Below are 15,106 nucleotides of genomic sequence, written 5' to 3' on the forward strand. Positions count from 1 at the left end.
GCCTGGGCGACAGAGCGAGACGCCGTCTCAAAACAACAACAAAAATTGTATTTTTGACTTTCACCAATTAACATTCTGGTGCAGCAATCAAAGATGTAGCTAGTTATAACCAGAGTTATAGTTATAACTAGTTATAGCTAGTTATACCTGCAGCTTGGTCCAGCTGTCTGTAAATTATGTATTGGGCCAGAGGTGAAGGGGCCCTTCACCTTCAGAGGTGGGGTACTTCATGCTATGGTGGCAAATTTTCTAGTGAATGACAAATACTAAGAGAGCTTTGTCAGCCGAGCACAAACTGATTGGGATTGATAGAAGGATGTGTTTGGCCAGTGACCAGTGGGGTAGCAAACAGATCCATTTCTCAAAATAGCCAGGAGTTCGAGAGATCAATATATGAAGCCGTACATTGCAGTGTTTGGGGCTTCCTCCAAGGAAAACACTTCACTGTGGTGTTTATAGAGTTGACTTAAATTGATTTTTGGCACAACATACTACCCTTGTGTGATGTTAATCTCTCCAAACCCTGTGTTAAGACTACAGAGACTGTGATTACAACACACGTTTCTCCCCACCCTCTATTTGGGAAAAGCTATATAGAGTAAAATTTCTTTTAACATAGTCTTCACGACATTTTTATAGTGATCTTAGAATTACCCACAAACTTTTCTTTTCCTCTCACTTTGGCTACTGTATTTTTTTTTTTTTTTCGGAGATGGAGTCTTGCTGTGTCAGCTAGGCTGGAGTGCGGTGACACAATCTCGGCTCACTGCAACCTCCACCTCCCAGGTTCAAGTGATTCTCGTGTTTCAACCTCCCAAGTAGCTGGGATTACAGGCATGCACCATGACGCCCAGCTAAGTTTTTTGTATTTTTGGTAGAGACCGTGTCATTTTGGCCAGGCTGGTCTCGAACTCCTGACCTCAAGTGATCCGCCTGCCTTGGCCTCCCAAAGTGCTGGGATTACAGGCGTGAGCCACTGTGCCTGGTGGAAGTTTTCATTTTTTAAAGCATCTATGGAAAAGTTTCTTGCAAAGCCCCAGCTCTTAGAGCCGGGCTGGCAACCTTTGATATGCAAATGAAGGCCATTAGAAACTGGGTTCATCCAACATGGCCAGGCTGGCAACCTTTAATGTGCAAATACCAGCTGTTAGAAACTGGGTCCACCCAACATGGTGATTCCCCCGCCTTCGTGGTGATTCCCCTGCCTTTTTGCCCTTGCCCCACATGTGCCTGGTAACATGGCCGCCCCCACGTGTCCCCATGTGTATGGAACATTAAGGTGCTCTATATTTGCATATTAAGAGCCTAGGTTGGGAGGGCCAGCGTTTTTGGTGCTACCTGAGTGACATGCTACGTCAAACCAATCCCCTGAGCCCTATGCAAATTAAGCACTGCCTCCTCTAGCCATGGCATATAACTGGCTGATATTACCTGAGCAGGACTTCTCTCTCTCAGCTTCAGAGCCTCCTTCCGTCCGTCTCTGTACAGGACAGCTTCCTTCTCCCTTCTTTCTTGCCCCTTCTTGCCTATTAAACTCTCTGCTCCTTAAAACCACTTCATGTGTGTTTGTGTTGTTTTATCTAATTCAGCGTGAGACAAGAGCCCTGGTGCTCCTCTGCTCATTGAAATGAGCTAAATGCTCCTCATTCTAAATGCTCCTCATATCATTTAGAAGGAAAAATTTTTTAAAAATTGAACACATATGTTAGAGCTGTTTAAGTTCATTTTTTACAAGTTGATACACTACTCAATGCAAGAGAAGATCTGGACATTTCGCAGGGGCCTTTAAGGTTTTCATTTTAATTTACTACAAAGTTCACATACTCTAAAGTGAGTCACTAAAACATGAAAAGTAAATCCAGAATTTTCTTCAGCTTCTAGTCTAGGACAGACATTATTAACATAGAGAAATAAATGCAAAAAACAGTGTTAATTCCATGGCATTTCTAAAAATCGATTAAAAGTGGAGAAAAGCAATCTCTGTTTCAAACTAGATTTCAAAAGAGTAAGAATTACATGATGTACCAAAAGCTCTTTTGCAGTAAAGGAGAGGCTTTCTTTTCCTCATGTTATGAACACATAATTTTGTAGAGGGCAAAATTGATTGTTTCTTATGCCCAGGGGCACTGTCCTTTGCATTTGCTGGAGTTTAAATAAACTTGAAGTTTAAAATTCAAGGAGCATCTCTGAATGAGGATCTAATGTTTAACATTTTCTCGTTGTGGTTATTAGATAGAGCAGCTTATGAAGACAAAAGCCCAGGCTTACTTGAGACCCTGGTTTTGAGATGTGACTGACAATGCCAATAGTGAGAAAGCTTAAACAAAACAAAACCTTAAAATTTAATTTTGTTTTGTTTTGTTTTTCTAGATGGAGTCTTGCTCTGTCACCCAGGCTGGACTGCAGTGGCACAATCTCAGCTCACTGCAACCTCTGCCTCCCAGGTTCAGGCTATTCTTCTGCCTCAGCCTCCTGAGCAGCGGGGACTACAGGTACGTACCACCATGCCCAGCTAATTTTTATATTTTTAGTAGAGATGGGGTTTCACCATGTTGGCCAGGCTGGTCTTGAACTCCTGACCTCAGGTGATCCACCCACCTTGGCCTCCCAAAATGCTGGGATTACAGGTGTGAGCCACTGTGCCTGGCCTACAATTTAATTTTGAAAACATATTTCTTTTTCCCCCCAAAGATAGTGGGAACAAGGAAGGCTTCGCAGAGGCAGAGGCAGAGGCTTGAGTCAAGTCTTTGATAAGGCAATGAAATGCAGGATGATTATTTAAAAAGAGAGAGAATATGACCCAAATCACACAGGTATGAAACAACAGGATCTGCTGATGTGGTGGTGTGTACCTAAAGTCCCAGCTGCCTGGGAGTCTGAGGCTGGAGGATTGCTTGAGCCCAGGGATTTGAGGCTGCAGTAAGCTATGATTATGCCACCACACTAGCCTGGGTGACAGAGTAAGACCCCCGTCTCAAAAACAAACAAACAAACAAACAAAAACAGGATTTGTTTGGGAGAATGCAAGTTCCGTTTGTGGCATCCCTATCATGTGGGGTGTCCGAGGGCAGGAGATGGGGCTAGAGAGGTGAACAGGATTCAGAAGCAGAAAAGGCCTGGGTGCTAATGTGAGAAATTTGAAATTATCCTCCATATTATGGGAAGCCATTATCCCATTATCAGATTTTACAGTTTCTTCTTTTTTTTTTTTTTTTTTTTTGAGACGGAGTCTCGCGCTGTCACCCGGCTGGAGTGCAGTGGCTGGATCTCAGTTCACTGCAAGCTCCGCCTCCGGGTTTACGCCATTCTCCTGCCTCAGCCTCCGGAGTAGCTGGGACTACAGGCGCCCGCCACCTCGCCCGGCTAGATTTTTGTATTTTTTTAGTAGAGACGGGGTTTCACCGTGTTAGCCAGGATGGTCTCGATCTCCTGACCTCGTGATCCGCCCGTGTCGGCCTCCCAAAGTGCTGGGATTACAGGCTTGAGCCACCGCGCCCGGCCTCTTCTTTTATTTATTTACTTTTTTGAGACAGAGTCTCACTGTGTTACCCAGGCTGGAGTGCAGTGGCACAGTCTCAGCACACTGCAACTTTCGCCTCTGGGTTTAAGCAACTCTCCTGCCTCAGCCTCTCGAGTAGTTGGGATTACAGGCATGTGCCACCAGGCCCGGCTAATTTTTGTATTTTTAGTAGAGTCGGGGGTTTCACCATGTTGGCCAGGCTGGTCTCAAACTCGTGACCTCAGGTGATCTGCCTGCCTTAGGTTCCCAAACTGCTGGGATTACAGGTGTGAGCCACCATGCCCAGCCCCCAGTTTCTTTTTTAACTTAAAGGAGTTTGGTTTATATTTCTAAATATCCTCCTAAAAATTTTACATCTTCAAAACAGTGGGTTTGAACCCTTACTTTACATTACACTTATCTGTGATATTTTTAAAAATATAGATGAATAAACCCCACCTCATTCAGATTCCGATTCAATTAGTCTGGGGATGGGGCCCAGGCATCAGCATTTTTTAAAGAGCATCAGGGAATTCTAAATTCAACCAGGGTTGAAAATTATTGCTTTTATGGTGAATTGCTTCAACCAAATAATTAGATCAACATCTGACTGAGAACTGTCTAGGACAGTAGCTGCTTCAACTTTGATGTGCATGTGAATCACCTGGAAATCTGACTCAGCTACAGTAAGTCGGGGTGGAGTCTGAGATTCTGCATTCCTAACAAACTCCCAGGTGTTGCTGATGGTGCCAATAGAGATGGTCTAGACTCTAGGATGAAGAGGAATGGGTTTGAATGGAAGTATGGAGGAGTCGTTTGGAAACACTGGCACCTGTAGAGTAATTCTTGCTGGGGCATACTTTCTCTGGAAGAAATCAGACAACACAAGAACATTAGATAGACAGAGGGTGCAGGGGAAGAGGAGAGAGGTGGGAGACACCAAGGAAGAACATGCCTTAGGGTGCTGGGAGATGAGGAGGGGGAGGGAAAGGATGTCACCAGACCATCTCAGAGTAAAGGTCTTGGGCAAGTTATTTAATTTCTTTAAGCCTCATTTTCCAGCATGTCTCAAATACAGTGGCTTACCTGCATCAGAACCAACTAAGGGTACTTATCAAACATTAGGATTCGCAAGTTTTCCAACCTAGTCCAAATGATTCAAAATGAAGGAGGAGGAAGGGTAAGAATCTGCACTTATAGCAAGCACACCAGGTGATTATTATGCACCTTCAAGGAGGAGAACTGGAACTTTGATGGTTAAAATAAGATAGCAAGCACCCAGAACACATGAAGTGCTCAAGAAGTAGTAACCATGGTGATGATGATGGTAATGGTGATAGGGTAAACATCTCTGGTCCAGCCCAGACTTGGCAGAACATGGGTTTTATGCATCCTACTCTTTCAGACAAGATCGGTAGGGTGGTATGGCCGTAGACCATCCTACTCTTTCAAATTGGTCCCTACCAATGATGTCTGCCAGCTGCTTGCCACAGGAAAAGTGGGGGCATTTCCACTTGACTATATTTCTCTTGACTTCTCCAGCTTTCTCAAAAAGTTCCTTTACAAGAGGAACTCATTAAACCATGTGTTTTCAAAGAACATTTATTATGATTGAGAGAAGAGACAGACCTTGTCATATTGTTTTATATTGCTTTATACTCACAAAAAGAAAGAGAAGCGGAACTAAAGGCAGGTAGCCTGGCATCTAGGAACCAGACCTGAAACCAGGCCTGGGCCTGCCTGACCTAAGCCTGGTAGTTAAAGATCAACCCCTGATCTAACCCGTTGTGTTATCTACAGATTCCAGACATTGTATGGAAAGGCATTGTAAAAATCCCTGTCCTGTTCTGTTTCATTCTGATTACCAGTGCATGCAGCCCCCAGTCACACACTCCCTGCTTGCTCAGTCAATCATGACCCTCTCATGCGGACCCCCTTAGAGTTGTGAGCCCTTAAAAGGGACAGGAATTGCTCACTCGGGGAGCTCAGCTCTTGAGACGGAGTCTTGCTGATGCTCCCGACCAAATAAACCTCTTCCTTCTTTAACTTGGTTTCTGAGGAGTTTTGTCTGTGGCTCGTCCTGCTACATTTCTTGGTTCCCTGACCAGGAAGCAAGGTGACTGATGGACGGCCGAGGCAGCCCCTTAGGTGGCTTAGGCCTGCTCTGTGGAGCATCCCTGCAGGGGACTCCAGCCAGCCTGAGCGACACAATCCAAAGAGTGCTCCTGGGTAGGCAATTGCCCTGGTGGGATGCCTCGCCAGCGCAGTGTGTGGCAGGCCCCTGGGGAGAATCAATGCAGTGGCTGAACACTGGGAAGGAACTGTAGTTGGAGTCTGGACATCTGAAACTTGGTAAGACAAGTCTTTGGAACTTGCCTACTCCATTTGAGTGGAAGCGTGGCCTGATCACCCACAGCGTGCCTTTATTGGCATATTAGTTTTGGTTTTGTTTTTGACTTGGTTTGAATTGCTTGACAAAACCGGTCTTGGGAACTTGCCCACTCCATTTGAGTGGAAGCATGGCCGGATGACCCACAGCGTGCCTTTATTAGCACTTTGGTTTTTGTTTTTGACTTGACTTGGATTGTCTGATACTTTGGTTTTGGTTTTGACCTGGCTTGGATTTCTGGAGACTCTGATTTTGGTTTTGATTTTGGTTTGGTGTAAACTGTAAAAGTGTGTGTGTGTGCCCTTTTTACTCATTCTTTGTTTTGTGGTATGTGTGTGGTGTGAGCATGGTGTTTTGTCTCGAAGAAGCATGGGTCAGACACAAATAAGCCCACACTACTAGGAACTATGTTGAAAAACAAACAAACAAAAAAGATTTAAGGCAGACTATGGAGTACTATGACACCAGAAAAACTTACAACTTTGTGTAAAATAGACTGGCCAGCATTAGAGGTGGATTGGCCATCAGAAAGAAGCCTGGACAGATCCCTTGTTTCAAAGGATTGGCACAAGGTAACCTGTAAAGCTAGGGCACCAAGACCAGTTCCCATACAAAGATGCTTGGTTACAGCTGGTTTTAGATCTCTCCACAGTGGTTGAGAGAACTGTAGCATAAGCGAGGCGGAGAGAGAGGCAGAGAGGAAAGAGAGAGAGACAGAGAGGAGAGAGAGAGAGGCAGAGAGGAGAAAGAGAGAGGCAGAGAAAGAGAGGAAGAGACAGAGGCAAAAGGAAAGTCAAAGAGAGAGACAAAATCAAAGAAAGATATATACAAGTAATTAAGAAAAAAAAAAAACAGTGTACCCTATTCCTTTAAAAGCCAAGGTAAATTTAAAACCTATAATTGATAATTGAAGGTATTCTCCATAACCCTATAACACTCCAATACCCTCTCTGTTGTCAGTGTAAACAGGGGCATATCCTGAAAGCACTGAGGCCTTCCTATCAAAAATCCTTAACCCGGTAACCCATGGATGGCCCAAATGCATTCAATCTGTAGCAGCAACTGCTTTGCTAACAGAAAAATATAAAAAAAATAACTTTTAGAGGAAACCTCATTGTGAGCACACCTCACCAGTTCAGAAGTATCCTAAGGAAAAAAGGGGAGGCGGAATTTATGTAAAAAGAGTATTATATGGTAAATTCTTATACTGAAATAAATTAACTGGTTGTTTAAAGAAATAAATATTTGTAATAAGTCAGAAAATTGAAGCATGTTGAAGAATTGTCTGTGAAAGTCATGAAAGAGAAAAATGTTTAAAAAATTTATGCAAAAAATGTATAATTTAAAAGTAGGATTCTTGAATGTAAAACTATTGAAAAAAACAGTTTATGTGCAAGGTGTATAAAAAAAGTAAAATATATCTTTGGTAAAAGGATTATCAGGAGGCATAAGAATGTAAATTTTTCTCTGTGTTAAATGGTTTAATATATGTATATTTTGTTTTAAAGGTTTAATCAAGTTTTAAAATGTTAATGGGAAAGAAAATTCTGTGTGTAAACATTGGCTAAAGTTAAAGAGGTATCATACAGTTTTTCTGTAAACTGGACGTCAAAATAAAAGCCTAGCAGGTTTTTCTGAAAGCACCAACCTGCTCTTTAGCAAAAATTATAGAAGGTTAAAACGAGTCTATAAAATCTTACCTTCTAGTCAAATATTAAAAATTGGATAAATATGTCTACAAGGTTTTATTAAAATGAAGTTTAACATTAATAACACACTAATATAAAGGTAAAATTAACTTGTATAAAAATCATACAAGAAGCGTTATTAAATGTAAAATGTTATTTGGCTTTCCTTGGTTTATTTTATTTTATTTTTATTTTTATTTTTTTTTTTTTTTGAGACGGAGTCTCGCTCTGTCGCCCAGGCTGGAGTGCAGTGGCCGGATCTCAGCTCACTGCAAGCTCCGCCTCCCGGGTTTACACCATTCTCCTGCCTCAGCCTCCCGAGTAGCTGGGACTACAGGCGCCTGCCACCTCGCCCGGCTAATTTTTTGTATTTTTTTTTAGTAGAGACGGGGTTTCACCGTGTTAGCCAGGATGGTCTCGATCTCCTGACCTCGTGATCCGCCCGTCTCGGCCTCCCAAAGTGCTGGGATTACAGGCTTGAGCCACCGCGCCCGGCCTCTCCTTGGTTTAAAAACTAATAAAAATAGGTGCTAAAGAAAATTTCTCAGTAAAAAGGCACTAAAGACTATAAAGTCCACTCCCAAGGTCTTCACATTTAAACAAAAGGTCAGTTCCTTAAAAATTATATACTTGGTTTATCTTCCATTTTCCTTTCCCTCAAAAACTAAAAGTCTTTTAGCACATATACCACCCCTAGAATTTCTGGTAAACTAGCACCAGCCTGAAGATCAGTTCTCATCAAAGGGTGAAAAGAGGAAAACTCGAGGCAGCCTGGGAAGGACCCTACCTTGTGTTGCTAACCACCAAGACTGCTGTTTGTATAGCAAAAAAAAGGATGGACTCATCACACCCAAGTAAAGAAAGCGCCACCCCCTCCAGAGTTGTGGGCCATAGTCCCAGGGAAAGCCCTACCGAAGTAAAGCTTAAAAAAAAATTGACTCTTTTTTTTTTTTTTTGAGATGGAATCTTGCTCTGTCATCCAGGCTGGAGTGCAGTGGCATGATCATGGTTCACTGCAATCTCCACCTTCCAGGTTCATGCCATTCTCCTGCCTCAGCCTCCTGAGTAACTGGGACTACAGGCACCCGCCACCACGCCCAGCTAATATTTTTGTATTTTTAGTAGAGACAGGGTTTCACCATGTTAGCCAGGGTCTGAATCTCCTGACCTTGTGATCCTCCCACCTTGGTCTCCCAAAGTGCTGGGATTACAGGCTTGAGCCACCACTCCCAGCCCATTAACTCTTTTCATCTATTCTGTTACTCTTTCTTCTTTCCTCCTTCTATTGCTGACCATCTAGTTATTAACATAACAAAGTCAATTTCACCTCAAACTATTGCATTTAATGCTTGCCTTGTTATACCCTGTGGAGACTTGCCAAGTCAAAGACAGCTTTCTACTTCAGAAAAGTACTTCTGTCCCTCCTGACTCTCCTCAGACTGGGCATTAGTAAACTAGGACCATTTAATCTGGGGCGATTTTGATAAAGACCCCAGTGCCAACCAGGAGTCTTGCCCCGCAATGTAGAGCTTTTATGCCGTAGTTGGTCCAACATTCTGTGGACCACTAAAGAGCAAGGATGAACTCCCCCAACCAGTTTTTGTAATTTCCTAAAATCATACATTCATTTTACTAGAGGATCATAGAAGTTAAAGACTTAAAACAAACTTTAGCAATGAAGACAGGATACCAAGATGCAAATGCCTGGTTAAAATGGATCAAATATTCCATCTGCATGTTAAACAAAGCAATTGTTATGCGTATGCACATGGCAGGCCAGAGGCCCAGATTGTCCCCCTTCCACTAAGGTGGTCCTCCAGTCGACCAGGCCTAGGCTGCATGGTAGCTCTTTTACAGGATTCTACAACCTGGAGTAGTAAGTCATGCAAAGCTCTCTCTGCTATATCTTTAAGTCCAGCACCCTGCGGGTCAGCCCCCATGGGCCATCCACCTTCCATCTCCCAACACTAAGTTCACTTTGTGTCTCTCACGATAAGGAGGAAACTTAGCATTCCTCGGAGACCTGAAGGGATGCGATAAGCTTAAGTATTTTCAAGAGCTTATCAATCAGTCAACCCTTGTTCATCCCTGAATGGATGTGTGGTGGTATTGTGGTGGACCTTTACTGAGCACTCTGCTGAATAACTAGAGTGGCACTTGTGCTTTAGTCCAGTTGGCTACCCCTTTCACCCTGGCATTTCATCAACCAGAGGGAGAAAAAATAAAACATCATAAAGTGAGAGAAGCCCCTTGTGGGTCTTTCAACTCTCACATCTATTTAGATGCAATTGGAGGCCCGCAAGGAATACCAGATCAATTTAAAGCTTGAAATCAAATAGCTACAGGATTTAAGTCAATATTTTAGTGGGTGACAGTTAATAAAAATGTAGATTAGATAAACTACATCTGTTACAACCAACAGCAACAAGCTTTTCATTAGTTAAAAGAAAAACTCATGTTGGCCCCAGCCCTGGGGCTACCTAACCTGACAAAACCCTTTACACTCTATGTGTCAAAAAAAAAAAAAAAAGTGTGTGTGTGTGTGTATATATATATATATACACACACACATACACACAAAGACAACAAGCCTGCTCCAGTCACACCCAGAAGCTGACTGGTCCACGCACAGCCGAAGCATGAGGAAATTCATCATGGGATTCATTTTCCTTAAAATTTGGACTTACACAGTAAGGACTTCAACTGACCTTCCTCAGACTGAGGGCTGTCCCCAGTGTATACATCAAGTCACTGAGATAGGACAAAAAGTCGCTATGGTCTTATTATTTTACAGTTATTATAAGTGTACTGGAACTCTAAAAATAACTTGTTTGTATAATGTTACTCTATACAACGTATGTAGCCCAGGAAATGACCAACCTGATGTGTGTTGTGACCCATCTGAGCCTCCCATGACCACAGTTTTTAAAATAAGATTAAGAACTGAAGACTGGTGGGAGCTCATAAATGATATGAGTAAAACGTTAGCCAAAACAAAACAAAAAAAAAGGTGTGCAAACAAGTCACCTTGAAATTTGATGCCTGTGCTGTCATTAATAATAATAAGTTAGAAATAAAATGTGGGTCTCTTAAGAAAGAGACTATATGGCAGAAAATAAGTACATTTATCATAAATTAAAACTGTGTAAAAATAAATGTGGATACTGGTCTTGTGTCATTTAGGCTACTTGGATAAAAACATGAAAAAATCCTGTCCACCTTCAGCAAGGGAAAAGTGGCCCTTCCTGTACCAGTGGTTAGTGTAATCCCTTAGAACTAGTAATAACCAACTCCCTTAATCCTTGCTAGAAAAAGAGGGAATGTGTAACCCTAGAAATTGATAGAACTAGACTGGATCTTCAAGTAAATATTGTGGTTTGAGGAAAAGTTTATAAACGCTCTCCTGAGCCAGTATTTCAAATCTTCTATGATGAACTGCATGTGCCAGTACCAGAAATTCCAGGAAAAACAAGAAATTTGTTTTTGCAATTAGCCAAGCATACAGCCCAGTCTCTCAACGTCACTTCATGTTATGTATCAGCACAAGTGTACTATATGAATCATTATCAATCTATTGCACAGGAAGACATAAGTAGTGAAAATTAGTGAGAACACCCACTAATAAAAAGTGAGAGTCTCAAAGTGGGGAAATGAGAGAAGAGAGACAGATGCTCTCATATTGTTTTATACTCAGAAAAAGAAAGAGAAGCATAACTAAAGGCAGGTAGCCCAGAGCCTAGGAACCTGACCCGAAACCAGGCCTGGGCCTGTCTGACCTAAGTCTGGTAGTTAAAGATCGACCCCTGACCTAACTGGTTATGTTATCTATAGATTCCAGATATTGTATGGAAAGGCATTGTAAAAATCCCTGTCCCGTTCTGTTTCGTTCTGATTACCAGTGCATGCAGCCCCCAGTCATGTAACCCCGCTTGCTCAATCAATCACGACCCTCTCACGTGGACCCCTTTAGAGTTGTGAGCCCTTAAAAGGGACAGGAGTTGCTCACTTGGGGAGCTTGGTTCTTGAGACAGGAGTCTTGCTGATGCTCCTGACCGAATAAACCTCTTCCTTCTTTTTTTTGAGATGGAGTCTCGCTCTGTCACCCAGGCTGGAGTATAGTGGCACAATCTCAGCTCACTGCAAGCTCCGCCTCCCGGGTTCACACCATTCTGCTGCCTCAGCCTCCCCAGCAGCTGGGACTACAGGTTCCCACCACCACACCTGACTAACTTTTTTGTATTTTTAGTAGAGACAGGGTTTCACTGTGTTAGCCAGGATGGTCTCAATCTCCTGACTTTGTGATCCTCCTGCCTTGGCCTCCCAAAGTGCTGTGATTACAGGCATGAGCCACCGCACCCAGTCCTCTTCCTTCTTTAACTCAGTGTCTGAGGAGTTTTGTCTGTGGCTCGCCCTGCTACATGATGGTGTAGAACTGAAGAAAATGAGGTGAGTCTCAACTACGTTAGAGGTTTATTTTGCCAAGGTTGAGAGCATGCATAACAAAAAGGAAGAGAAAATCACAAGAACATCTGTGATCTCTGCTTTTTTCCAAAGACGGTTTGTGGACTTCCATTTTTAAAGAGGAAAGAGTGGGCAGTAGGGGAAAGAAGAAAGAAAAAAAGGCAGGGGCTGGAGGATAGATAAAAGAGGCAAGCAGTTGCATTCTTTTGAGGCTTTGATCAGCATTTATTGAATCACATTTTACATGCTAAAAGAGAGGATAGAGGAACAGTCAACGGTGCATTCTTCTATAGCTCTGTGAATCTGCATTTTTACAGAAGATAAAGTAAACTTAGAGTAGAAGAAGCAATCAAGTATGCATTTGTCTCAGGTGGGTGGAGGGATGACTCCCCCTCCTGTCTTTGTCCCTTATGAAGAGAGGTCATTGATTTAGATAGTCGGAGTGAAATTCAGCAAAACTCTGTTTTAGGGTAAAGATCTTGGGGTCCACAAGGAATTTCCAGGCCCTCCGGAGGACCTATCTTTATAGCTCTCTATTTAGGAACAAAATGGGAGGCAGTTTTGTGCAATTCAGTTCCCAATCTTAACTTTTCCTTTTGGCACAGTGAGTTTGGGGTTTCAAGATTTCTTTTTCCTTTCACAATGGAAAGTGTCTACTATTTAGCATTAACTTTAAACAACAGAATGTTATTGGCCCTAATTTGGTTTAAAAAGTGCTGCAGCATGAATTTTTAAGGTATTGCTTTGTTTCTACTTGCAGTTTTTAATTTTCTTCACCCTCATTAAGAAGAGAACAGGCTCTTTTCAAAGTGAAGGTCTGTGATGGGGGAGAAAGCAAAAGTTCAGCCTGACCAACGTGGCGAAACTTCCACTTACAAAAAATACAAAAATTAGCAGGGGTGGTGGCATGTGTCTGTAGTTCCCATTACTTGGGAGGCTGAGGTGGTAGGATTGATTGAACCCAGGAGGTCAAGCTTGCAGTGAGCCATGATTGCATCACTGCACTCCACTCTGGGTGACAGAACAAGACCTTATCTCAAAAAAACAAACAAACAAACAAACAAAAAACAACAACAGAAAGAAAGAAAGAAAAAATTTCCAGAAAACCACTTCATTTTCTAGCTTTTGTTTTCAAAAGTCTAAACCATTGAGACAATTATGTTCGATGCCTTCAGGGAAACTGTGGGAATTGCTCTTGAAGAAAATACTTCCCTCGCCCTGAGTTAAATATTTTCTTTCTTTTTCTTTTTCTTTCTTTTTTTTTTTTTTTTAGCACAAACACATTTCTTTATTAACCAAGGGATGATCCTAATTAATCCAACACACTTTGAAATAGCTACATGTAAAATGTGTGTGATAAAGATAATTGAACACATGGAAAAAATGGAAAAAAAGAAAAAGAAACAGTATGGAGATTTGCTCATTGAACTGAGCTTGGTCATTCTCTCAGTTAATTCCTGTCCAAAGTGATGATGGAATTTTTATTCTACTTTTTCATAGATTCGAGTACAGGTGATATTGTTCATGACACAGCCCACCACTAATTTCCCATCTTTCAATTTTCTTGTTATTGTGCTTTCCTTCCCATCCCACTCCTGATGCTGAACCAATGCACCATCTGTAAAGTTGCAGACAGTCTGAGTTTTTCTGCCATCAGCTGTGGTTTCTTCAAATTTCTCTCCCAGAGTACAAGAAAACTGTGTTGTTTTCAAAGTGCTCTCCGTTTTTATGGTGAGGTTTTTGCCATCACAAGTGATGATACAGTCTGACTTGGCCATTGCGCCCATTTTTCGCAAAGCTATTCCCACTCCTAGCTCCTTCATGTATTCATCAAAGCCTTTGCTATCCACCAGGCGCCATCTTCCTTCCAGCTGCTGAACTGTGGCCATGGTGGGCGCGGGCGGGCTGACGTGCAGAGCGGGGTCGCCGTCGGAGTGGCAGCGTGCTGTCAAAATATTTTCTTAGAGATTAAAAAGAGATTCCCCTGAGCACTGGGGGAAAGAGGTGTGTGGGTCCCCAGGGGCAGATGGACATATGACCTTCCTGGAAAATCCTCTTCTAATAGCTAACCTTTTCTCAGCTCCTCCTTCATCAGCAAGAGGTGGGCTCTGGGTTCCTACCAGCTCCTTTTGCAAATCTTGGATTGTGTTCTCTGATTTTCCTTTGGAATACAGCATCCATTATCTTGAGGCATATAAACAAAAAATAAAGTTCTAGGCCCCCCAATTATCTCAATGGATGTCCTCCTCAGCCAGGGCTCTTAAAATTTAACCTGAAAGACTGGTTCGGGTCATGAAGGGAAGTGGGGGTTTGACATGCCTCATTATACCGCTTTGGCATTAATGTCAACACAGAGTTTAAGACTGATAAGAAACATTTTACAACCTATTCTCTCTGAAGCCTGCTAGCTAAAAGCTTCATCTGTATAGTAAAACTTTGGTCTCTACCACCTCTTATTGCAACCAGACATTCTTCTCTATTGATCCCAGGTCTTCAGACAAACTCAATCAATTGTCAACCAGAAAATGTTTAAATTTACAGCTTTTCTAGACCAAACCAATGTATTTCTTAAATGTATTTGATTGATGTATCATGCCTCCCTAAAATGTATAACCCAGGAGGGTTATAAAGCTGCGTCACCTTGGGCACATGTTCTCGGGACCTCCTGAGGGCTGTGTCATGGACCATGGTCACTCATATTTTGTCCAGAATAAATCTCTTCAAAACATGTTACAGAGTTCGACTTTTTTCATTGACAGACATCAGCCAAATTTTAACATCCATATACGTATGCATGGAAGAAAGACTAGAGGAAGACTGGAAACCCACCAAGGTGTTTACCACAGATGGTGACATTGTCGGTGATTTAAAGTTTTTCCTTATATTTTAAATTTTGATGTTTCAACAATGATCAATAATCAGAAAAAAGTGCTGTTATTTATTTTTATTAGAGAATTCCCTGAAGTCTAGTTTTAAATGCCTCTCTTCCTCCCTTACCCTATTCTTACAAACTGTAATGTCTTTTTCTCTGAGACCACTTCTTTAGCCATGTGTGACCACTCCCCCTCT

At 42.2% G+C, this 15,106-nt stretch overlaps 1 protein-coding gene across 1 annotated transcript; it reads right to left on the reverse strand.

The window, feature by feature from the left end:
- Positions 1–13,292: 13,292 nt before the first annotated feature.
- Positions 13,293–13,995, reverse strand: LOC117064529 (fatty acid-binding protein 5-like). The gene has a single exon (XM_033178611.1). The coding sequence runs from the start codon at positions 13,924–13,926 to the stop codon at positions 13,519–13,521; it is 408 nt and encodes a 135-aa protein (XP_033034502.1). The 5' UTR covers positions 13,927–13,995; the 3' UTR covers positions 13,293–13,518.
- Between the last annotated feature and the right edge of the window lie 1,111 nt (positions 13,996–15,106).

This window comes from Trachypithecus francoisi, unplaced genomic scaffold (genome assembly GCF_009764315.1).
Source record: "Trachypithecus francoisi isolate TF-2019V2 unplaced genomic scaffold, Tfra_2.0 Lachesis_group2, whole genome shotgun sequence".
Lineage (NCBI taxonomy): Eukaryota > Metazoa > Chordata > Mammalia > Primates > Cercopithecidae > Trachypithecus > Trachypithecus francoisi.